This window comes from Macrobrachium nipponense, chromosome 33, assembly GCF_015104395.2.
Source record: "Macrobrachium nipponense isolate FS-2020 chromosome 33, ASM1510439v2, whole genome shotgun sequence".
NCBI classification, from domain to species: Eukaryota; Metazoa; Arthropoda; class Malacostraca; order Decapoda; family Palaemonidae; genus Macrobrachium; species Macrobrachium nipponense.
This window is the reverse complement of record NC_087219.1, coordinates 52,619,786-52,646,585: the sequence shown is the minus strand read 5'-3', so window position 1 is coordinate 52,646,585 and position 26,800 is coordinate 52,619,786. Positions and strand designations below refer to the sequence as shown.

General features: G+C 40.9%; 1 protein-coding gene across 1 annotated transcript in view; it reads right to left on the bottom strand.

Annotated features, from left to right (window-relative positions):
* Positions 1-503: 503 nt before the first annotated feature.
* Positions 504-26,800, bottom strand: part of LOC135203192 (cytochrome c oxidase subunit 6C-1-like) — a 57,244-nt gene continuing 30,947 nt past the window's right edge. Inside the window, exons 2-4 of the mRNA XM_064232917.1 lie at positions 19,843-20,003; positions 6,602-6,724; positions 504-579 (exon numbers count right to left, since the gene is read on the bottom strand). Coding sequence (XP_064088987.1) covers positions 6,640-6,724; positions 19,843-19,994 — 237 coding nt within the window. The 5' untranslated portion in view covers positions 19,995-20,003 and the 3' untranslated portion in view covers positions 504-579; positions 6,602-6,639. The remainder of the gene's footprint in view (positions 580-6,601; positions 6,725-19,842; positions 20,004-26,800) is intronic.

The following is a 26,800-nucleotide window of genomic DNA, read 5'->3' as shown; positions in this document are numbered from 1 at the left end:
AAAAGAAAAAGGGGGTAATCGTTTATGCAACATAAAACCTATAGTATTTTGAAATAGATTCTAATAAATATAAACTATCACAGATGTTAAGTCTACAATTGCATCGCCAATCAATATACTGTACCTAGTTAAAAAATCATTAATGGCTTTGCCCTTTGTGGGTTAAGACATTCCTTAACTATTCAATTGCAATAAAATTTCTTTATAATATTGAATAAAACAACTTATAATACTTGTACATACAAAAGACAGGGGGACTTTCTTTTTAGAGGAAAACTCCATTATCTTTTAATAAAATAACTTATAATACTTGTACATACAAAAGACAGGGACTTTCTTTTCAGAGGAAAACTCCATTATTTTAACTCCAAAATGCAGCATTAAAGTGTAATCTTCAAAAACATTTGGAACCCTATGTATATTTACTCCTTACAAAGAGTACTCTTTATTAAACTTTGTGAAGTAAACCCTGTGTAATATTAGGGCAGGTTATAAAACAAGTGTCAGCTTTAAATTTATTTTATATCCATAATAAAGACTATACACAAAATATTAAGTTACATCTCACTGGAGATCCTCCTGAAAGAAAGAGACATAATATTAGGTGATTTAACCTGAACATCATGTAACATGTGGGTTATGAGCAACTGATCACTGACTTGATACAGCTTCAGTTTTTTTTTTTTATTTTAACTCATCCATTCTCAGTTTAAGGAGGATTTTCTATCAAATAAAGTTATAATAAACATTTAAATAATTGTTTTTGTTGACTACTTATGAATTCCATACCTTAATTCATTGAATTCATACTGAACAGAAAGCATTTTTCCACAACTAGGAAAGGATTTACAAGGTGGTCTACTATTCTTGCCCCCAAGGTGCTTAGAAGCATCCCTTCCCCCTAAGTTGTAAAAGTGTAAGCTTCAGACACCAGCTTCTTATACCTACGGTGCTTAGCAGCTTCCCTTCACCCTAAGCTGTAAAAGTCTAAGCTTCTGACCTTATCTTTTTATACTTATGGTGCTTAGCAGGATCAATCCATCCTATGCTTTTTATAAGGTATTCTTGTATCTATGGTGCTCAGCAGCATCCCTTCACCCTATGCTGTAAAAGTCTAAGCTTCGGATTTTCCTTCATTCTCCACGTCTCTCCCTACGAAGCTGTCCAACCTCTTTACCTTGCTCCTACTTTCATCAAATTTCAAACAAATTTTTTCTTCAGGTAAACTAAATTACAATACATCAGTTGTCTGGAAATCAGTACTTTAATTGTGAAAGTTATAAAGAAGTCAATTTGTCATTAAGTATGTAACTGGTTTCCTCTGACAATTATTCTTCACCCATCATTTGCCCTCCCATTATTTCTATGAAGAAAACAAAGACGATACTTTTACAATAAAATTAAGTTTTATAATATACTTACCAAGTAATTACCTAGCTAAAAATTATGCTTGCATGGCATCATAAATTAAAAAATTCATGAACAAATGACTGTGGCAATGCCGGAGTGATAGGCCCAGCACACTGCAACAGGAAGTAGCAATCGACTGAAGCCAATGATGTCTTTCTTATTTATTATCGTAAGACTATGAAAAACACAGGGTAGGAGGGCGGGGTCTGATTTAGTAATTACTTGGTAAACACATTATAAAACATCATTTTATTATAAAAAAGATAATTTTTACAAATATAACTTACCAAGTAATTACTTAGCTAAATCCCACATTGCAAGGGGGGTGGGATGAATGACCTATATACTAATTCAATGCAGTAAGGAGAGAGAGAGCTGAACTAGAAGAATGGTTAACACTCACACAGTGTTTGTCGCTGCTTACCTGATAAGAGAGTTACAGGGGGGAGAGCTGCCTCTGATGGTGCTCATCTCATCCTGTAGTGTGCGGCAGCAGGCTGGGAGTCGCCTCTACTTCAGTGGAAGTCTTGCAACAGGGAAGCTGCCTTGCCATTGACAAGACGTAATGCAAAGAATATATGCCTTTGCTCTGGGCACAGTACCAAAAAATAACAAGACCAGAGAATTACTTGTCATTAACCAACAAACGATAAAATAAAAAACTACTAATCTACCAACAAACTGGTGGTCTCCAGGTACCAAGTACCCCCAAGGCTCCCCAAAAAACTCAACATCATTATTACAGGGAAAAGAGATAAAGAGATCTCTCTCTCCTATGCTTCCTCACACAACATGCCAGCCACCAGCAACAGACCAATGGTACTGCATTTTTCAAATATTGTTTTTATTTCTTTCAAATAATGTGACAAAAATCAACTTACACCTCCAATATGTTGATTGAAGGATTGCAGGAAGTGACAAATTATGAGTAAAGGTGAGAGAAGTGGCAATAGCTCTGACCTCATGACCTCTGACTTTCAGCACCAAAAAATAGTTCTCCCCTCTATCTGGGAATGAGCTTCAGTTATCAGGTGTCTAATGAAGAACGAGAGGGTGTCCTTGGGCAGCGGACAAAAGGGATTCTTGATAGAGCACCATAGGTTACTTGAAGGTCCCCTGATCTCCGTTCTATCCAGGTAGTACCTCAATGCTCTGACTGGGCAAAGAACTCTTCCTTTTCCATCTGGGCCCAGGATATCCATCAAGTTCCTTCAAGCCATGGCTTATTAGGATCCTCGTTCTTGGCTAGGAAGCCCAAGGTGAATGAGCAGACTACATCGCCTTGAGAGAATTCGACTCTTCTGTCTATAGCATGTAACTCGCTCACACATTTAGTCATGGCCAAGGCTACAAGAACAGCGTTTTATGCAAAAGTTTCTTGAGGGGCTCAAAGGGAGGGCCTGCAAGCCACTGAAGAACTACATCCAGGTTCCAAGAACCAACTGCTAACTACTTCTGTTTGGATATATCAAAAGATTTCAGGTCATGAATATCTTGATTAGTTGAAAGATCCAAATGGCAATGCTTAAAATCAGGAAAGCATGGCCCGATAACCTTTAATCGTGGAAGAGGAAAAGTTCTTACAAGTCCTTAAGTACAGGAAAAAAAATCCTCAATCTGGGCTACAGATGTGATGTCTGAGGCACCATCTACAGAAGACTGGCCCCTTTGACTGATAGACATCTGAAGAAATTAGACGTTGCAATAGCCTCTGCAACTGCTCTTGAAAAACCTTTTCTCTGATGAGCTTCCCGACAGTCCAAAGCCTGTCGGAGAGAGAGTGGACAATCCTAAGTGGCATCTCCTGAAATGTGGTTGTCTGAGTAGCCATGGTCTTTGGAGGAACAATCATGGGAAGTCTACTAGAAGACGAAGAAGGTCCAGGAACCATTCCTTCATGGGCCAGAACGGAACTCTAGAACATTGACACATTCCCGTGAGACGTAAACTTGTTCAGAACTTCCCTGGCCAAGCTGAAGGGAGGGAAGGCATAGAGGTCCAGGCCCGACCAGTCTATGAGTAGGGCTTCTGTCGCCCACACCAGAGGATCTGGGGCTGGGGAGCAGAAGTGAGGAAGGCAGTAGTTCCTTGATGTCGCGAATAAGCATAGCTCCCACTGGAGTACGAAGGAAGGAATTATGGCTCACTTATTAGGTTGGGCTTGTAGGCGGAGTGCTTCTTGGGGGTACTTAGATTGGAAGTGTAGGTCACAGTGAGGTCTATGTTAAGACTGGGGTTTCTTCCCACTAAAGGGATGCTGCTGGAGGGGAGAGACGAACTTCGGACGAAAGGGCACCAACGAGGAAGACTTGGGACATGAAGACAGTCGGAAGATCCGGGGTGGACTTCTTTTCCAGATCTAAAGCAATCTGTTCTACTATGTCCTGTGGACAAAGCTGGGTGGGGTCCAGAGGTGCTAAAAGCAAGGCTGACTTCTGAGAGGGCATAACCCCGCATGAAACAAACAAACACCAAAGGTCCCTCTTCTTCAGGAGCCCAAAGGCGAAGAGGGACGCAAGTTCCGCCGAACCATCACGAACAGCCTTATCTGCATATGAGAGCACCCTTAGAAGGTCTGCAGAAAGACAATCAGCTAATCCTGAGGCATTCTCAATCTTCTTAGAGAGTGCCCACTGTCCTTTCACTCACCACAGGTAAAATCTTTTGAGCACACCTGTCCCCTACACTTACTGCACATAATGTGTGCATCATAACAAACCTTGGTCAACTGTCTTGCAGCCTTTGCTACAATAACAAAGGCTGGAGGCACTAGAATCAGACATAATAAAAAACTAAACTAATTGAGATAAAAGCTAAGAAGCAAATCAAACAAAGCCAAAGCAATAGTTGCAAGGAAAAAACCAAAGTAGTTAAGTCACCGACTTCAGCAAAAAAATTGGTGAACATGAATTGAGGAGCAAGCAAGACAAGTACACAACAAAAACAAGAATGATGCCGTTGGCTTCAGTCATTTGCTACTTCCTGTTGCAGTGGGCAGGGCCTGTCACTACCGCATTACACCAGTCACTTCTTCACGAATTTTTTAATTCAGGATGCTGTGAGAGCATAATCGTTAGCTAAGTAATTACTTGGTAAGTTATTATTGTAAAATATTAAAAACTGAGAAAAGTTGAGTAAACCCTATATTTTGTACTGATGTAAAGCCTGTACGGATGATTTCAAAGTCAGAATCCCATGAGGTGCCGCTTCCAACCCACAAGAAACTAACTACTGCACAGTATACTGAAATCAAGTCTGGTACCTCTAACTTGAACTCATGGCCCAGTCAAAAGTTTCCACCGATAATAGCAAAATTGTAAACAACTGCTTCAATCATTAATCAGAAATTAAGAAACCCCCATTACACTAAACCTCTCAAATTCACTTTTTGAAAATGAAGTGTGAATACATGTGTTCAAATAATGCTTTTAATTATGCCTTTCTGAAAAAAACTATGTTCTTTTTCAATTAATGAATGATGTTCTTAATATTTTCATAACTCACATAAATTGCATACAGAGCACAGTACAGTTCCATACTTGGTTTCATGCGTTTCCCCATACTAGTAGTGTCTCCGTTCAGACGATTGGACTTAACCCCGATAATATCAATCTATCAATATTCAATCTTCACTGTTGACATCTTATTTAAAGCTCAACATTAACCATTTCCGTGTAAAGTACAGAATACTTAAGTAATGTGTCTGTCAGCAACTGTTACTCAAGTAATGAGTCTGTCAGCAACTGTTTTAAAAACACAACTATACTAGTGACCTATAAATAACCTTGAAAATGTAATCTATATAAAACAAGATAAAATCTTTAGAACTGTGGCAGATATATTTAGTGGTATATTAAGCAGACAAGTAAGGGTTGGTTGTGAGTTTCATTACACTAAACCTTTCAAATTCACTTTTTGAAAATGAAGTGTGAATACATGTGTTCAAATAATGCTTTTAATTATGCCTTTCTGCAAAAAACTATGTTCTTTTTCAATTAATGAATGATGTTCTTAATATTTTCATAACTCACATAAATTGCATACAGAGCACAGTACAGTTCCATACTTGGTTTCATGCGTTTCCCCATACTAGGAGTGTCTCCGTTCAGACGATTGGACTTAACCCCGATAATATCAATCTATCAATATTCGATCTTCACTGTTGACATCTTATTTAAAGCTCAACATTAACCATTTCCGTGTAAAGTACAGAATACTTAAGTAATGTGTCTGTCAGCAACTGTTACTCAAGTAATGAGTCTGTCAGCAACTGTTTTAAAAACACAACTATACTAGTGACCTATAAATAACCTTGAAAATGTAATCTATATAAAACAAGATAAAATCTTTAGAACTGTGGCAGATATATTTAGTGGTATATTAAGCAGACAAGTAAGGGTTGGTTGTGAGTTTCATTTCAGTATATACCAAAAAAAAATCTGTAAATTATCGTATCTAGATATGAAAATGAGCATAAAAGTTTAAAGCAAAATCCTCCTATTAGTCTTCTTGCAATGAGCAATACTTAAGAGCTTGACAGCTATATCTTTCTTAACTGTCTAACCTTAAAAAGGAAATTTTCTCTTCTTTTTACAGTTGTAAGTCTTAAAATATCTATTTACATCTTGCATATTTCAAAATTGATGGGCAAAAAAATTACAAGGATACTACAAAAAAAATACAAGCCAGATACTGAAAATATGTCAGCATCCAACTACAATAGTAGTAAAATTTGGGTAAGTGCAGAATGGTTAACCTTTCCCATGTATGCACATATACACTATTATACAGTGTAAATGAACAGCAAGCAAGCAACTTTGGACACCTCAAAAGCTAAGAAATTAATGTTTGGTGTAACGGGATCACTATAACCTTGAGAATAATTTAAAATTTTATATTTTGTGACCTTTCAGTTCTATAATTAGGTATCTGTTTTGTTGGTTTTATCATTATTCTGAAAGTTAATTTCCACATATGTATACTAAAGATGCACCACAGGTGAAAATGAAATTTTTCAGTTGTTCATATCTGATATTACCTTACTTATTTTTTACTTAACTACTTTCTACCTAGGCATTCCTGGAACACAATTAGTTAAAGAGAAGAACTACAGTATGCTGGAACTTCATTATGATTTTTATACACACTTCATTAACTTGGCAAAATAAAAGGAAACCAATTAATTATTTACCGGCAAAGGTTCACGCTATACAAAATACAGTAATGGAATTATTCCTCTTCGCCATCTGGTCTAGCCGACTGCAATAATCCCAAATTCCTGATACGCTCAAACTCTTTCTCTGCATCATAAGTTCTGAAAGAAAAAATTGTCAATGAATGCCACCTACTATAGCTACAATTAGAGCATAAGGAAATTAATAATTTATAAGTTTTCAATCACTATTAGTACCTAATCTCTAAAAACAAGTGTTGGCACTCAACAATTATCTGAATCATATTTAAGGGGGGCTTCCGCTATGATTTTTGATGAATATTTTTGAAAATTTGAAAATCTGGTTAAATGGCCGTAAGACATGAGCAACACCTCTGTTATCACGTGGCCAAACCATTTTTTTGAAATATTAAAATTAAGGAGGTTTTAGCCCCACCCCCAACACACAGTGACGTAGGGTTGACGTTTGGCTCCCAATGACTATATTCATTTCGTCCTTTATCCGCCTAATTTATTAATTATTTTGATTTTTATTTTGCCTAATCTCTTACGTCTGGCAACAACAATGGCCGATCTCTTGATGAATGAGTGTTCTGAGCGGGTAGCATCACCATACCCAGCAGAAACCCATGTCAGTGTGTCCCATACTTGCAAAAGGGGAGGTACGCTGCTCTTTACTCCTAGCATTTTTTCGCTATTTGCCGTGTTTTTTGCTGTTTCCTTACATCAAGTAACACTAAATACAATTTATATACGTTTGTGTGTGTACTAGAGTGAAAGTGGGACAATATGCCGAAACAGAACCGTGCAACTGTGGCCCGTTTAGCAAATTTTGCTAAAAAGAGACAGAGGGTCGAAGGTATGACTAACGACAGTGTTGTTGATGTGGCAGTGCCGCCAGTACCACCACTATTGTTGGTTGATGTCTCCAACGCTGTTCCATCATCACCACCACCGGTAGCAACACCATCACCACCATCACCAACACCAACACCAACAACAACACGAGGCTCTGTTTTGGCTACTGAGAGCCCCGCCCCTGTTGCCTCCACGTCGTCTGCCGCGCAGTCAACGGAGTATTTTTCCCCGTCACAGTTACGCTCGCAGTGACGAATGTAATGTAAAGGAGATGGAAAGGGAGTAATATGATGAGCAATTCATTATATCTAGATCTCAGCTAGAGAAAATAGAGTCGTATATAAGATGCAAGGAAGGAAATTGTAGGGGTAAACTAAAGTTAGATATGTCTGCCAATAGATGGGATACTGATATTTTTATGAAGTGCCAATCATGTATGTTTACGGCTGATGCCCCAGCAAGGCGAATTATTAGTAGCTATGGAAACTCTGTACATCATCAATTTAGTGAGATAAATGTTGATGAAATATATCATTCTTTGATTTCTGGTGTCGGACAAGCTGGGCTTGTGAAAAGAAGTGGATTTATAGGTAAGGACCCTATTTCAGCGGGGTCATATTCAAGACATTGCAGCTTTTTGTATACGAAAATGAAAATGCACATGGATAAATATCATGCAAAGGCACATGAGAACATAAAGAAATATTATAGAGAGAAAGGATTAGCTGAGATTGATGAAAATGGTATGATGAACATCGAAGTTTTCCTTCGATGGGACTTGGCTAAACCCGGGGCCACAAGTCCCATGTAGGTGTTGGTTTTGTGATAGAAGTGTATACGGCAACTATCATAGACGTGATTGTGCTAAGTAATTATTGCAAAATCTGCGAGAGAGGGGAAGAGAAGAAGAAGCACAAGTGCAATAAGAATTTTGACGGTCTAGCAGGTGCTATGGAAGCTGAGGAAGCAAGACGTTTGTGGTCACTGTCAGAAAATTACGGGTTCCGATACATAACCTTTGTGGGAGATGGTGATTCTAAGGCATACACAGCTGTGTGTGAACTGAATGATGGTAGAGGACCGTATGATGGCCATCAAGTAATTAAATTAGAATGCATAAATCATGTGCATAACGAATGGGTAGCAGTGGCTTGACAAAGCAAAGAAAAGCTGCGAGTGGAACTCTTCACGTCATAAAAATCAGGCAAGATTGTAAAGAAAAGTTTATAGGCTGGGCGAGACAAGCTTACGAAGACAACCATTGAAAAGTTTCAATCATTTTATGGGAAAGCAATCAGAGATAATATCGGCACTGATGTAGAAACAATGAGACGTGTAATAATGGCCTCCTTTTACCATCACACGTCATCAGATGATCGGAAGGAGCGTCATAACTTGTGACCAAAGGGACGTCGTCATGGTGTTTTTACCAGCGGCCATTGCACATGGAAGGAAACCACCATCTCACAAAGAACAAAAGATTTTGCTGTCAAAACTTCCACCAGAATTGTATGAATACGTAAAGGGAGTATTTCAGGACCTGTCATCGCCAGCACTTCTACAGCGATGTTTGAAAGGGTTCACACAAAACCCTAATGAACCCCTTCATGGGGTGCTATGGCAGAAGTGCCCAAAAACAAAGTTTTTTTGGCCTAAATAGAGTGCTTTTTTGTGCACAGGTAACGACAATCGAGCATAACTTCGGCTATGAGAAATTCAACCTACTGACGCATCTGTTTGGCACCAGTAAAAGCATAGAAAAAGTTCTTAGTGTTCGAGAGTCAAAAAGACTTGAAAAACAAACCTCCAAGACGAAAAGGACAAGAACGTGAAGAAAAAGACTGAAATTGAGCCCACGAATATGAGCCTGGGAAGATACTAAACTCAAACTTGCTTGGTTTCAAACCAGGCAACAAAGAGTCAGGTGGTACTGATGATACCCTCGCCTTGAGCGAATAATACCCCTTTTTATGGGGGGGTGGGGGGGACTTGGAACCAGAAACCAAGCAAAAAAACAAAAACCACTAAGACTATTAGAAAGAAGGAAAGGCAGTCTGAACTAATCGCTAGTGAGTATTTAACATTTGTTTGTATCATGGTTTTTTTGCTCAAAGATCAGTTTATAACAGGAGTGCCAAAAAAAACCCTTGTTTGAAACCTTTTAAACTGGCCTATTTTTCTCAGTTTTCACTTTTTTTTGCCACTTCAAACGCTAACTACTTTTTTTTATTTTTAGGCCAATTTTTAAAGTTAAATATACCATTAGAAAAGAGGAAAGAAACGGCAATATTTGTTGGGGCTAGATTTTTGCTTAGGTTGACGAGGAACTCGTGTAACAAAATCAACAAAAAATTTGGGGGGATTTGGGGGGGAAAATTCCCCTCGCCCCCATCCAAAATAAACCAAAAATGGAAAAACTGTTCCCAACGTTTTTTTTCTACTATGATTTACTTTCTGTGTATAAAGCCGCATTGCAATAGCTCGTAAAATAAAAATAAAGGAAGAGTTACATTTTTAAATTTTTAGTTTTTTTTATTTTTTAAATAAAAACCAAAATAATCATTTGATCACTCTGAAATTTTTTCTGGAACATCACCTTATATATATGTATAACACATATTAATTTCATAAAAATCGGAGCAGTATTTCTATATAGGCGGACGCCCCCCTTAAATTAAACTGAAGCATGGTGTAATTTAATAAACACTTTCAAAATCTTTAATAAACACCTTCAAAATCCTAATCCAATGCCTAGTTGGATAAACACAAAATTGAGACATGACAAGTAAAAACTGTACCCTTACTTTTCCTACATTTTCGCTAGTACCACATAACCATATACTCTCAATATCTTATAAACAATTATCACAATTTAAAACTGTAAACTTCTGCAAAAGGCAATTATCTAACATTGCCTTCAACATCTGTAAAAAAAAAATGGTATACTGTGTAAATACACTTTGAAAAAATGCTACTCTTCTATTCTCTCTCTTTCTTGTAAGACAAAATTTGCTTAAAGCATAGCTGTTCAAACCCACTTGCTTAAGGCTCAATTATTACCTTCCTGTGCTAAATTTTAGTCTCCATCAAAACCAAGCTATCAGGAAAACCAAATGTGATTCAGTTGATTCCACATTAAACTAATCTAAAATAATGAACCCTACAAGGCCCAATCAAAATAATTTGAAAACCAAATTATTTTAATAAAATAGTTTTGTATATATTTACCAAGTAATTACATAGCTCCAGTTTCTACCTACGGCAGTCTAAAAGTTCAAACTTCACGGCATGGCTAATTAACTGTAAAGTGTAGGTAACCAGCCCTGCCCTCGTTCTAGGTACCAGGAGGATCAACTAGGCGTCCTTTATTTCCAAGTGAGGGGAAGAGGGAGAGCTCTGATCTTGTAATTACTTGTTAAGTATATAAAAAAAACTTTATTCTAAAAATGATATTGTTAAGATACAATAAAGTTTGTTCATACTTACCTGGCAGATATATATATAGCTGTATTCTCTGAAGTCCGACAGAATTTCTAAAAACTTACGACACACGTAGTGGGAGTAGGGTGGTTAGTACCCATTCCTGCCACTGGGAGGTGGGTATCAGGAACCATTCCCATTTTCTATCAGATTTTCTATCTCCACTGTCTCCTGAGGGGAGGTGGGTGGGTACTTTAAATATACATATCTGCCAGGTAAGTATGAACAAACTTTATTGTATCTTAACAATATCAATTTGTTCATGAAACTTACCTGTCAGATATATATATATAGCTGAATCCCACCTTTGGTGGTGGGAGAGACAGAAAAGGATTTAGGAAACATATACATGTAGATGATTGACATCTTGGTTCCTTACTTGTTACAAGGTAGTTGGTGCGCTCTAGATGATCTGTCAACGGGGACGTGACCACAATGTGACTAGACCATGACCATACTTCTGAGGGCAACGAAGCAAAACCACCACCTAAGTTAGCCTAACAAAATAACTCCCACATATAAAGGCCAACGGAAGGGAAGTTCGCATTCGGCGGCCGACCCTACAACCATAAACAATGCAAAGATTAAAAACTCACCTACCCTTTCCTATGGGAAAGGATGAGTGCTACCTCCTGCCCCCAAAATAGTCTGCGGCGACGTACGGCTCTAGAGTAACAGTTTTCGTACGTCGTTCTCACCTCCCGTAGGTAGTGCGAGGCGAACACAGAGTTACTCCTCCAAAAAGTGGCACTCAAAATGTCGTTGAGAGCCATATTTTTCTGGAAGGCTATCGAGGTCAAAATAGCCCTCGCCTCGTGGGCATTCACTCTTAACAGTCTCAAGTCACTGTCATTGCATGATGAGTGCGCCTCCTTTATGGTGTCCCTCAAGAAGAATGCCAGCGCATTTTTGAACATAGGCAAATCTGGTCTCTTGACTGAACACCATAAGTTCTCAGAAGAACCTCTACAATTCTTCGTTCTCCGCAGGTATGATCTTAGAGCCCTGACAGGACACAGGACTCTTTCTGGCTCTTGACCAATGATCTCCGCCATACCCTTGATCTCGAAAGACCTAGGCCAAGGGTTGGAGGGATTTTCATTTTTTGCTAGAAACGTCATCCCCAAAGAGCAGACAGCATTATGCCCTTTGAAGCCGACGTGCTTACTTATTGCTTGTATTTCGCTAACTCTCTTCGCCATCGCCAGAGCAGTTAGGAATAGTCTTTCTCGTCAAGTCTCGAAAAGATGCAGCGTGAATAGGTTCAAAGCGACCAGACATTAAAAACTTAAGGACCACGTCTAAGTTCCAAGAAGGCAACTTAGAAAGAGGCACCTTGGTGGTCTCAAAAGATCTCAATAAATCGTGAAGATCTTTGTTATCCGCTAGATCTAGTCCTCTATGGCGAAAGACTACAGATAAAACGCTTCTGTAGCCTTTAATTGTCGACACTGCTAACTTCAAAACTCGTCTGAGATAAAGGAGAAAGTCAGCGATCTGGCTCACAGAGGTCGTGGTAAAGGAAACGCCCTTCTTCTTACACCAGCTCCTAAAAGCTGCCCACTTCGATTGGTACACAGCAATTGATAAAGGCCTCCTTGCGGTGGCGATAGCTTTAGCCACAGGCTTTGAAAAACCTCTCTCTCTGGCCAGCTTCTGGATAGTCTGAACGCAGTCAGACTATCCAGAGAGGTTTTTGTGGTACCTCTCGAAGTGGGGCTGTTTGAGTAGATCTCTCCTCGACGGAAGCGATCTCGGAAAGTCTACCAGGAAGGACATTACCTCTGTGAACCAGTCCGCTGCGGGCCAAAAGGGGGCGATTAGCGTCAACCTCGTCCCTTCTGAAGCTGCAAATTTTCTCAGCACTTCTCCCAGTATCTTGAACAGGGGAAATGCGTAGAGGTCCAGGCCCGTCCAATCCCAAAGCAGGGAGTCTACTGCTAATGCTCCTGGATCCAGAACCAGGGAGCAATAGAGAGGAAGTCTCGTTGTCCTCGATGTCGCAAAAACGTCCACTAGAGGACACCCCCAAAGACCCCACAGCTCCTGGCATACCTCCTGATGGAGGGTCCACTCTGTCGGCAGCAGTTGTCCTTGTCGACTGAGGAGATCCGCACGAACGTTCTCGACTCCGGCGATGAACATTGTTAGGATCGTGACTTCTCTTGCTTTCGCCCATAAGAGAATCTCTTTCGGTAGAGCGAACAGGGAGCGAGAGTGCGTTCCTCCTTGCTTCTTCAAGTATGCCAGGGATGTGGTGTTGTCCGAGTTGACCTGGACTATGCGACGGGAGACTTTGTCTTGAAAAGAACTGGAGAGCCAACTGGATCGCTGCCAGCTCTTTGTTGATATGCCAGCCAGGCTACCTGTTCCCCTCTCCAGGTGCCTGACACTTCCTCCTCCCCTAGTGTTGCTCCCCATCCCGTGGATGACATGTCGGAGAACAACACTAGGTTGGGGTTCCGAAGCTTGAGGGACATACCCTCTGACAGCTTCAACGGATCGAGCCACCATCTTAGATGGCTCTTTACCTCTTCTGAGATGGTCAAAATCATGTCGAGGTTGTCCAGCTGTCCGACAGGAAGAACGGAAGAGGTCTGAGGTGCAGCCTCCCCAGGGAAACAAACTTCTCCAGCAAGGAAATGGTCCCCAGCAGACTCGTCCATTCCCTCACCGAGCATGAATCCTTCCCTAGAAAGGCTGATACTTTCTCTAAGCCTTGCTGCTGACATTCCTGGGATGGAAAAGCTTGAAAAGCCACTGAATCCATCTGAATCCCCAGATACACGATGGACTGTGTTGGGGTCAGATGTGACTTTTCGAAGTTTACCAGAAGTCTCAGGGACGTAGCTAAAGTCAAAGTCATTTGCAGGTCCTCCAGGCACCGGTTCTGCGAAGAAGCTCGTATGAGCCAGTCGTCCAGATAGAGAGATATCCTGATGTTGTTGAGATGGACACACCTCGCCACATTCTTCATCAAGACGGTGAACACAAACGGGGCAGTACTCAGTCCGAAACAAAGAGCCCTGAACTGAAATACCTTCCCTTTCAGGACCAAACGAAGGTACTTCATTGATTGGGGTGTCTCCATCTTGAACCTCTGCTTCTCTACAAAGAGGTTCAGACGACTTACATCCAATACTGGCCGCCAACCTCCCGACTGTTTTGGAACCAGGAACAATCTGTTGTAAAATCCTGGTGATTTCAGGTCTAAGACCTGTTCCACTGCTCCCTTCTCGAGCATCTGCTCGAGCAGATTGAAAAGTATCTTTCGTTTTCCTGACGATACGACGGGGACAAGTCCCTGGGAGTTGTACATAGCGGGGGCGGCTTTACGAAAGGGATTTTGTATCCTTTCTCTAGGATGTTGAGAGACCAGTTGTCCGCCTCTCCCTCTCTCCAGGCTTCCACAAACAACCGTAGCCTGGCTCCTACTGGCGACTGAAGGACGGATCTCTCATTTCTTGCCCCTAGACTTAGCAGGGGCTCTTCCTCTAGGAAGGCTTCTTCCTCGGGGGGAAGATCTAGCTGATGTTCCTCCACGAAAGGGTTTCTGCCTTTTAAGAGACTGACTTGCTGAAGACGTGGAAGGGCCATCATAGCGTCGTGACGACTGTGCCAAAAGATCTTGCGTGGCTTTTTCTTGAAGACTGACCGCCAGATCCTTTACCATAGCCTGGGGGAAGAGATGGCTCGAAAAGGGAGCAAACAAAAGCTCTGCATTCTGCGAGGGAGAGACAGATTTAGCTGCAAAGTTGCAAAATAGCGCTCTCTTTTTTAACACACCTGCGCAAAAATGCGAGGCTAAATCCACCGAGCCATCTCTGACGGCCTTGTCCATGCATGACAATACACTGGACAGCTCCCCGAGGCTAATAGAATCTGGTTTAAGAGACTGGTTGTCGAGCAAGCCCAAACACCAGTCTAAGAAGTTGAAGACTTCCAAGGAACGGAAGAGGCCCTTCAAATGATGGTCCAGCTCCGAAGTCGTCCATGATACTTTTGCCGAAGCAAGGAGTGCTCTTCTCGGGGCATCCACAATGCTGGCAAAATCACCTTGTGCCGATGCAGGTAACTTCAGGCCCACTTCTTCACCTGTTTCGTACCACATCCCTGCCTTACCGCTAAGCCTAGACGGAGGCAGGGCGAAGGTGGTCCTCCCTTGCGCTTTCCTTGAATCCATCCAGGTGTTGACCTTGACGGAAAGCTCTCTTGGTAGACAGCGCTGTCTTCACCTTGACAAAACCAGACGTCTTGCTAGCCTTCGAAGATGAAAATTGCGAGGAAGGAGAAGGAGGAGCAGAGGGTAGGAAGGTATCGCCGAACGAGTCACAGAGAAGGCGAGCCAGGACTTGGTAGTCCGAGGAAGCAGACGTCGAAGACTGTTCTTTATCAACATCTTCCGAAGAACAGCTTAACTCTCCTTCTTCCTTACCAGAATGCACCACCGAAGGAAGGGGCAAAAGACCTTTAGACCCGAGTCTCATTGCAGAACGATGTCGAGAAGAAGAGGGGAGCACACCAGATACAGAATCTTCCACTGCAGCAGGATCAGCAACTAAAGTCTGTGGAGAACGCGGTGTTGCTCGATGCAAAGAAGCGTCAACAGTAGCATCGGGAAAAGCGTCCGAGCGTCTACGAACCTCCATGTAAGCGTCCGTATGAGCGTCCTTACGAGCGTCCAGCGAAGCGTCCCTACCAGCGTCCCTCCTAGCGTCCAGCGAAGCGTCCGGCCTCGCATCTTGAAGAGCGTCAAAACAAACGTCAAGTTGGGCGTAGAAACTAGCAGTTCGAAGCGCAGCAGAAAGACAAGACTCACGTTCCTTACTGCGCGGAGCAGCAGGCACTGAAGCCTGACCAAGAGGTGCAACGTCCTTATCACCAAAATCGTCGAGATCGGAATACCGATCGTCCCGCAGAGAAGAGAGGGGAGCGTCCAAAGGAGCAGGAAAGCAATCCTTGCCCCGAAAGCAATGGGGTGTCTCTCTCTCCAAGGGAGCACGAGCCAGAAGAAGTCTACCGTCACCTCTAGAAGAGCACTGGGGAGTAGAACGAAGTCTAGAGGGCGACAAACCCGGCGACGGGGAAGAACGAGGAGAAGGCGAGGGAGACTGCCTGGTCCTTTTAATCGGCAGTTTGTCATCCTTCCTACGTCGAGGAACTGCCTCCTTCTGCTTAAGCAAAGCAGCAAGTTGTCGTTGCATAGCGAGGATGATATACGTCTGAGAAGTCTCCTTCTTAGGAGAAGAGCTGTGCCTGTGAGAAGGCGAGGGGACGCCTTCTTCCTTCTCACAGGAACTGCCTTGGATCTAGAGCGACTGGGGCGCTCGAAGGCGTCATCGTCGGATGACGTCCTAGGCTTCTTCCGAGGCGGAAAAGCCGCGAAGCTTTCCGGAGAAGATCGCAAATCAGACAGAACTTGACGTGAAGCGTCCTGATCTTAAAAGGTCCTCTTCAGAGGCCGCGAATCCGAACGAGATTCCCACCCCTTGCGCGGGGAGGACGCGTCAATAGAAGAAAAACAATCCTTAAGGAGACGTGCACGCCCACGCTCCTTAGCAGCCTGGGAAGCATCTACAGGAACTGCTGAAGGGACGTCAGATCGGTGGGGGATCCCCGTAACCCTCCTTCGGCCTTCGACATACCCTCTCCCCGAGTCCTGGGAGTCCGGAAGAGGTCCCAGCCTAGAGGCGCTATAGGGCCGATCTGACGCCCCCTCCACTTCACTAGGGGCACTATCACTGCACTTAGCACTTCACTTTGCCTCTTTTCTAAGGCAAGCACTTTGGATTCTAGGTTCTTTAACGAATCCAGAATAACAGAAAGGGCATTACCCTCCGCAGACACCACTTGAGGGCCCGAAGGCAACACTACGGGGTTAGGAAACTCTACAGGAGGGTTAGATGGAGAAACATTAATGCCCTGTCTGCTATCCGACTTACTCCTGGAGGAAGACCTCCTGATCCTATCACGCTCCAACTTTCGAACGTAGGATTCATACGCCTTCCATTGTGAATCACTCAAGCTTTCGCACTCATTGCAGTGAAAATCATATGCACACATTTGTCCCCTGCAACTCTTGCATACTGTGTGAGGGTCCATCGAAGCTTTCGGTAGCCTCACCCTACATTCATCCTTTATACACACCCTGGCGCTAGCCGAACTAGACCCAGACATCTTATTAAAGGAAAAAAACCAAGCCAAAATCTAAAACAATCCACAATCAACGTGTGCCTAGCTACCGATCCAATGTCAAAAAACCAAAAGTCAAGAGGATACTCAAATAGCAATAGCAGTTTTCCAAAATCCTGAGGCAGAGCTGCTATAAACAGTTGTTTACAACACCGGCGACAGAGAAAATCTGATAGAAAATAGGAATGGTTCCTGATACTCGCCTCCCAGCAGCGGGAATGGGTACTAACCACTCTACTCCCACTACGTGTGTAGAAATTCTGTCAGACTTCAGAGAATACAGCTATATATATATCTGACAGGTAAGTTTCATGAACAAAATGTAATTACATCGATGATTCCACATTGAGAAAGATGGGATCTATGGACATACATATTCTATATAGTACTCCAAAAACATTACAAGAGATCATGATTTTGAACTAGAATAGTTGCCAGCATTTAGGCAATGCCTGCTGATTCCTTACAGCAGAAAAATACTGCCAGTCTGATTGCTCCTCTTGAGCAGAAGTGGCTGTGGCTGCATAGCCCAGAGTTGCCCCTACATAAGTGCAGCGAGGGAAGTACTAGTGGCCAGCAAAAGTAAAAAGACACGCCTTGCCCTGGGCAGAGACCAAATAAAAATCACAACACTGTTACCTACACTTTAAAAGAAAAACACCACCAGCCCACCACTAAGAACTGGTGGGTACTCCAGGTACCATGTAACTCCCAGGCTTCCATAAAAAACTCTCACCTACTACAAGGCGAAAAACAGAAAGGGGACAGATGACCCCCTATGCTTCCTCTCCCAACACTATGCCAGCCACAAATACAGGTCCCAAAGCACAGCCATTTTCATACGTAGTCTCCACATCTATAAGATACGCTGTGAAAACTGATTTGCATCTCCAGAAGGCTGACTGGAGGATATTTGACAAGAACATATGCCTGCAGGCAATAGAGGTAGAGAGGGCATGAAGGGTTCTTCACCAAACACCATAGCTTGTCTGAAGGTCCTCTAATTTTAAAGCCCTTACTGAACAAAGAAGTCTTTCCTCTTCTTCTGGTCCCAAGAGATCTGTTGAATTCTTAACTGTGAAGGAATGAGGCCAAGGATTAGAGGGGCTCTTGTTTTTGGCCAATAAATCTCTTGTTGATCGCTTGTAACTCACTATCACATTTGGCAGCAGCCAAGGTTACAAGGAAAAGGGTTTACTTGGTAAGGTTTCTCAAAGAAATAAAAACATATGCAAAGTTTAGCCTAAAGAAATGGCATAACATACAAGAATTACTATAGGGCTGAACTACTTTCATCAACTTGTAAGAGTAAATAACAAATTAGTTCATGAACTACAGTCATACCTGTTCATGAACAAATCGGGTTACAAACCAATGTTCAAAATTTTTTTTGTTCCAGTTCACGAACCGTGCTTCAAGCCACGAACACACAAACATAGGCTAACCTCTTTCCCTCCTCTTTATCTATCCCATTTTCTAGTTAGGCTAACCCCTTTTCCTCCATCTCTTTATCTATCCCATCTTCTAATTATTTTAAAAAAGAAAAAGAGAATGCTAAAAGTATAGTTAGTAATGTTATACTTGTTGTGTAAATGCATAAAGCCAGAAACAGCTGTTTTGCTATAAACAACCTAATCCGATAACAGCAGTTTGCTTGCATTTCAACCATCGTACGATAGTAAAAACTTACCATAGTTATGTTACATATGATGTTAAGTAGAATAGGACTGATATATTTTTACATTAATATATCCTTATTTGCTATGGAGAAAAGATCAGCAAGTGCATATAGTACTGCTAAATTTAAGCTGCCTGCAAGTTGTACGCAAGAATGTTCACCTGCTAACGACTATTATCGTGCATTGGCAACATGGATGAAACTACACAAACTTAGGTATAGTATACCATCAAACTCGACCGTAAACAAAATTTGAGAGAAGCGTGTTTTAATCAAAACTACTTAGCATTTAAGAACACATTTTACTACGTATTTTAATTCGGATAAAAGATAAATATAAAAAGCTTGTAGTATTCTGATGAAATCAAGTGAAATTATAGAATGCAATCTTTTTTTTTTTTTTTTTTTACACAAACATGCCCTCAGTGCTAACTTCTAACGAAAAAGAATAACCAGATTTCGTTCACTATGATACATAATCAAGTGATATTTCGACTTGAAAACATTCTGTATGATGTAAAATAACCTTGTCCATATCAACAGTGTATCTAGAAATTCATTTACGCTAACTAAAAGCAAGAAAATATATGATTTGAGTTCCATAAACTTACCTCGCAATCACCCTCAGCTGATTTCAAAACTAAAACATTGATTGTAGTTTGTATTTAATAATACATACAACAATAGTAATATGAAAATACATACAATACTATCGGATGCAGTTTAGTAAAGCATAACTTTGTACCAGAAAACCATTAAAAAAAAAAAAAAAAAAAAAAGTTCCAGTGGGAATGCACACCACTGAAATCCAGTTAAATAACCGGAAAATAATTAACAAGCTACCGCCATCATCGGTATTTACCGGATGATGGGAGGAACAACCTGTGCTTTCTACTTAGTTGTTCCTATTCTCCTGCTATGGGCGGATGTCACCCACACAGCTTGACGTGTTACCCGCGAATTCTGAATTCAAGCTGCCGTAGTAAGTAGAACTTATAGCTATGTAATTATTGGGTAAGTTGCATAAACAAAATGAATTATCTGAACATACTTGTAGAACTCTGCATAACGTTTTTTTCTTGGATCCTGAATACCGAATTTGTAAGCTGCAACCGTTATAATGCACAGAACCCCAGAAATTATAAGGTTCTTCTTGATCTGCTGTCCAAGCAGTCCACGCATAACTGGTTTAACTTGAGCCATGGTGAAAGGCTGTAGAAAACAAAAATATATATATATATATAATTATAAAATCAAGAGTTAAAACTTAACCTAAAAAGACCAATCTTCGAGAACAATTTTGGTTAACAAAATTCAACCAAGACTGGCAATTTATCTTACATGGTTTACGAATAATCTTATATCAAAACAAAACACACACCCTCTATAAACACTAGAAAACCTTTTGTCCACCATTTATGAAAGTATATTGACAAGTTCAACACAAAAACAATTCACTGATATTGCCCTTAACATATTTGCCAGGTTTTAACCTACAGTATACTGAGCACTCTTCATTCTTGTTATAAACTGCCATCATGAATATCCATATCTGAAATTTTCTAGTCCTTCCGACTGGGTTAGAGCCACATGTCCAAAACAACCTGAATTTTCCCATTCTATTCTCCTGCATCTAGATGACCTATCTCTAACTTCCCATTGTACTTCCAGCCTTCAAACATCAACATTTACCAGTCCTTTCGTCAAAAGCCCTCCATCAGTGGCTGTGTAACCTCTCTCTAAATTATTAGACACACGTAGCTTGTCATAGTACAATTTTCTCTATTTGTACATAGTAGGATGCTCACATTTAGACTATGAAATACAGTCACCCAGCATTCCCTGGTCAAGACTTGTTACCTCATCCATTAAGACCATGCAATCCTGATCTTGCACTTCAATGGTTACCACAAAGTCACCAAAACAAGGTTGGAACCCAAGGATTTAAATTTCAGCTATTCTGAGTAAGATAAGGAGATAATCCATACTTTTTTTTTTTTTTTTAAGCAAGCATGCTAGAATTTTAATGAATAATGTGACTAGATAGCCAAGGCCAGGCAATGTGTCTGGACGAAAACTAACAAACTACATTACATAATGTACATACAATATGGGTACTGTAGTATATAGGATAATTTACACCCCACATTTTCACTATGTCTCATCCAACTGAAAAATACTATAGAAAGAAAATTGTTCAGCTTCTGAAAACCAAATCACGTAGTACTTGGTCAATTATAACCAATTTACAGATGACATTTTTATGATAAATTTTAAATACGCATATACTTACCCACTAATTACTTTGATAGGAGTCTCTACTCAACGGCAGTTTGAATTTTGAAATTAGTGGTAGTGATTCTTTGTTTTTAAGTAGGTGACAAGATCCCGCTCACTTTCAGGGTAGAGAGGTACAACTCAGCCAGGCACTCAATTTGACTATGCTATAAGTCCATATGCTGGGAGGAGGGCAGGCTCCACCCATAATTACTGGGTAAATATAGAGGTACCTCGTGATACGAAAGGCTCAACTTACGAAAACCTCAAGATACGAAAGCCAATGTGAAAAATTTAACGGCTCTACATACAAAAAGTTTTCAAGATACGAAAGGTTTCTGAAAGTCCGAGATTCGCCCGGATAACAATTTTGAAACTCGCGCCGCCATCTTAGTACTAATAGACTCGCCACCATCCTCCTGCTCTCCCATTGGTTCCTGATGCTAGTCGCGGCCATGAGATCCTTCTCTCCTATTGGCCAGCATCCCTCCCATCATGCATCTATGTACGTGGTGGCGTGCCTCGGCCACTCGGTACCATCATTGTTATAGTAAGCACGCGGTATTCGTTTCGGGATCTACAATGTGTATTTAAAAAAAAAATTTCTCAGATCTTTTCACAGAAAATAGAAAAAGAAGAGCACCTCTTGAGTGACGACACATATGATATGATTGACCAAGAGCTCTCTCGTGGGATAAGTGACCAAGATCTCTCTCGTGGGATAAGTAACCAAGATCTCTCTCGTGGGATAAGTAACCAAGATCTCTCACATGGGATAAGTGATCAAGGTCTCTCACATGGGATAAGTGATCAAGGTCTCTCACATGGGATAACTGGAAACTTTGCAAGGTTGGTAGAATCTCCACTCCCTGCTGAACAGAGGGTGTTGACCAATCATTTACAACATGCATACCAGTATAATCAAGGCACTTCAGTTTATGTTGAAGGTCAGCGCAGCTGAACATTCAGTACCCAAATCAGTTGCAGACACACCATTTGGTTGAACAGGGTTTTGATGGACACCAGGGCCAACAGAGTCATGAGGTGCAACAATTAGTAGATAATTATCAAGATGGGCAGCCGTTAATGAACACTGTGTTTATAGAAAAAAGAACCAAGTGATAAAAAACAAGATGGGCAGCCGTTAATGAACACTGTGTGTTTATAGAAAAAAGAACCAAGTGATAAAAAACAAAGTTGAAAAGTGGTGATGAAGTTGAAATTCTGTATTAAAAAGAGAGGCAGAAATTAAGGATGTTCTAGCCGCTTTTCACAAAGTGCAATCATTTGTAGAAAAAAAAGACACTCCGAAAAGGCTCACAGAGGTCGTATGCTTGCGCAGTTCGATGACGTTTCACTGAGCCGTTTCAGGAACATTGTGAAAAGTAGGCAGAAGCAATCTTCCTTAGATAGTTACGTATTTTTAAAGTGTACGTACGTACATACGTATCTGCCGTTTGTCCTCCTCCTCTGCAGCCACTTTCGGAGATAGCCTCACTTGAAAGGTAAGCTTCCACCTTTTACGTACAGTATTTCTTGTATACCATGTACACTAATACACTTTATTTACAGGTTATTTTGCATTTTGTTATTAATTTAGGTATTGAATGGTCCAAACTGTTGTAGTATTTCATTGTTTATAGGTCAATTTAGCTTTATTATGAAATTTACTGGGGTGTTTTTGGAGGGCTTGGAACGGATTAGCCATTTTACATGTAACATGTGGTCCAAGCTATGAAAACCTCATGATACGAAGGGCGCCTCGGAACGGATTAATTTCGTATCTCGAAGTACTACTGTATATAAAATTTTATTTAATTGCAAAAATGTCAATTTTATATAAGTAACTTACCCAGTAATTACTTAGCTGATTCCATATTGAAGGAGGTGGGAATCATGGAGTAAACAGTGAGTAAACACAAAACTATCAAAAGACAAAAATATGGCTAGCATTGAATCAATGCTTGCTGTTTCTTCACCTGTTGCGAGAGCTGCTGCAGGAAAATACTGCCTATGGCCAGTGCTCATCTCAACTTGCAGAGGCATGGTGGTAAAGCTGTGGGACACCTCTGTTGACATGGGACTCTGCAGCAAAAGAGTTCTCTGAAGGCTGACCGTGTTAAACCTAACTTTGTGGAGAAGGTCAACACCAAAGGCCAACAAAGTATAATTAATTTGCCCTGCCCTGGGCTTAGTGCCACAAAATAATAAACCAGAACAATGCAGTCACCTACACCAAAAAAAAAAAAAAAAAACCATAACCACTACCCAATACAAAAAAACTGGTGGGTACTCCAGGTACAATTGTAATCCACCCCCCCACTGACTCCCCTATTACTCAATACCATCATTTCAAGAGAGATTAAGGAAGGAACACTTCCTACACTTCTTCCTTATCAAACACTTTGCCAGCAAACACAGGACCTAAGGCATTACACTTTTCATAAATGTCTCCACATCCCATAAGTAACGAATGGCAAACACCAACTTACATTTCCAGTATGTTGTTTAATGTATCAAGAAGGAGGAAAGATTATGTCTGAATGTTACCAAGGTTGCAACTGCCCTTACATCATGCACCTTAACCTTCAGGACTGACAAATCATCTACCTGGGTTTGAGCCTCCAAAATAGTAAAAGAATGAGTCAAATGTTGTGAAGGATTCTCATATTTTTGCTAAAGTGTCCAGCAAAAGAGAACACATGTATACTGTGTTTCCTCCAGAAAAACCTACTCTTTTATTGACCGTGAAGCTTGCTTATTCTTTTCGCTGCAGAGCTATTAGGAAAATAATCTTCCTCAGTAAGTCCTTGAGCGAGGTAGAACGAAGCGGTTTGAAGCGTTGGCTCGCAAACCATTTCAGAACCACATCCAAATTTCAAGCAAAAGAAGTTTCCTTCTTCAATTTAGAAATGTTAAAATATCTAACAAGATCAGAGAGGTCTTGATTATTACAAATATTGAAGACTATGTTGAAACACAGAGCTAAGCATAACTGTATCCTGTTACAGTCGACTCTGACAATCGCCTTGACGATCTTAAATATAGAAGGAAATCCACTATCTGAGGAATAGTGGTTTGAGAAGAAGAGTTGTTGGATCTTCTGCACCAACCATCTTCTGCACCAGAGTCTAAAATACTCTCCACTTAGCTTGGTAGACTGTTTGATGATTCTCTCCTATATTTGGCAATTGTTTCTGCTGCAGCTCTCAAAAATCCTTTTGCTCAGATGAGCTTGTTGACAAGTCTAAAGCCTGTTGACCCAAAGTATATAGATTTAGTGGAACCTCCTGAAATGGGGCTATCTGAGCAGACTTAGAATGGTAGGTAGTTGTCTTTAGTAATCTGTCAGCAGGTCCAGTATGTTGGGAACCACTCCTTCTGTGGCCAGAAGGGGACAATGAGTGTCATTCTTGCATTCTGATGAGAGCAGAAATTCCTCAAAACCTTCCTTAACATTCTGAATGGGGGAAATGCATAAACATCCAGATTAGACCAACTTTAAATTATCGCATCTGTCGCCCATGCTGATGGGTCGGGAATGGGCAGCAGTAGAGGCAGACAATGATTCCTTGACTTTGCGAATAAGTCTATGGTTGGTCTGCCCCAGAGTTTCCAAAGCTCATTGCAGTCTTAGCAGTCCAAGGTCCACTCGACTTACCTCGTCTACCTAAACATTGCTTTTCCCATGAATAAAGCAAGTGAGGTGTTGTCCACATGGACTCTTACTGTCCAATAGCATACTTGCGTTGCAAAGTGTTAAGTTCAAGGAATAGTACTGCCAATATCCCCTTCAGGTTGATGTGGAGTTCCTTCTCTTCCTTTAGCCACTTTCCTGATACCTCCTGTTTTGCCAGAATGGCTCCCCAACCTAGCTGAGATGCATTGGAAAAGAAGTCTATTCTGGGTTCATCGGGAGTAGTGACTTCCCTTCCATCAATCTTCATTCTGATCTCCAACGCAAGTCCTCCTTTATCTCATATGAAGCATTCCGTCTCAAAAATTGTACCAATGAGACTAGAGTGCCTAGGAGGCTCATCCACTGTGGCAGAGCAAGAGTGAAGTGAAAGAAACTGGTCATCTTTTACAGAAAATTCTCCACTACTTTGGGGGATAGAGAAACCCAAAAAGTCTGAGAATTGATCTGAATCCCCAAAATAAAGAATATTCTGAGTGGAATTCAGTGGTGACTTCAATAGGTTCAGTAACAAACCTCGTTCCTGAGTTAGTTGTAAGGTTTTCTGTAAGTCCTCCATGTAAGATTCCTTGGTTGGGGAATGAAGTAGCCAGTCATCCAGGTACAGCGAGAGCTTGACTCCCACTAGATGAAGCCAACCTGCTTCTTAATGCACAAACCTGAGATACTTCCTTGAATTTACATGAATGGGAACATGAAAGTATGCATCTTGCATGTCTAGTGAGACCATCCAGTCTCCTTGACTGATTGATGCAAGGACCAATTTCGTAGGATCCATGCAAAACTTACTGCGTTATCGGTGCAAGACTGATCAGATCTGATACATAATCCTCCAGAATAGCTGGATTTTGAACTTTCTTTCAGAAAAGCTGGATTTTGAATTTTCTTAAGATGCGCTCCAATGCACCAATCCAGGAAGTTCAGTACTTTGAAGGACTTGAACAGGCTTTTAAGCAGATGGTTCATTTCAATAGATGAGACAAATACCTTCTCAGAAGTGAGAATGGACCTACAACCCGCATCCATAAGTCCTGAGAATTCTCCCTGGGAGGAGGCAGCCACAGCCAGGGAAGGAGTTCCTCCCGTCATGTACGACCAGTAACGACAACAAGCCGACGAGAGAGTGGGACACTGAAGCAGCCAGTTTTCCGTTTCTCGCAGCGCATTCTTCGACAACAACGAAAGCACCCTTTTTAGAAGCTTAAGGGTATTGGCCCGGGGGTTGGGGGGTGATTTTCGACCAAGTTGGCAAAGTTGTGTATTTCACAGTACCTCCAAGTTAATGGTGTACTGCACCACCAGACGTAAGATGATGCCGATCTGAATCATTCTACTAGGTAAAACCTGTAATTTTGCAAGTGTAGGTGGATAATGAAAATTCTGTAGCTCAAGAACTTAGCTTCCTCTATATTTCCCAAAAACTTTTATTTTTATATCTTTTGTTCCTTCTAGTAAACGATATATTATGTAGGATATCTTTTCCCTTATAAAGACGAACTGGTTTCTGAACTTTTGTCAATAGTAACATTGTTACACTCTAGCTTTTGTAGGGAGAGTGTTATCTCATCTTTTTATGTTTATCACTTACCAATGATTTTTTGGGAGCTTTTCTTGGCTTACAAGTGTTATTTTATCATAATTATGCCTTGAGAGAAGTTTGGTCATCGACGGGAAGCAAGTTCTAGTAATATTAACAAATATAATGAAAGCCAAGACCACCCAAAAAAATTATTGGGAAAGTTGATAAACACATTTTTTCCAAAAAATTATTGGGAAAGTTGATAAACACAAAAATATGCAATAATGAAACTCTCCCTACAAAAACTAGTGTCACTAACTCATGTTTGTAGTTGTTGACAAATGTTCAGAACCAGCTATGTAGTCTTTTATATTAAGAGGCAATAGTATCAGCTAAGCTTTTCTGGACACCTTTGAGTGTGACAGTAAGACCAACTTTGTGTTTTTCTCAAAACATTAGTTTTGTACATTCAAATCTCTGTAACTCGGCTATTTATGAATGGATTTGAATACTTTA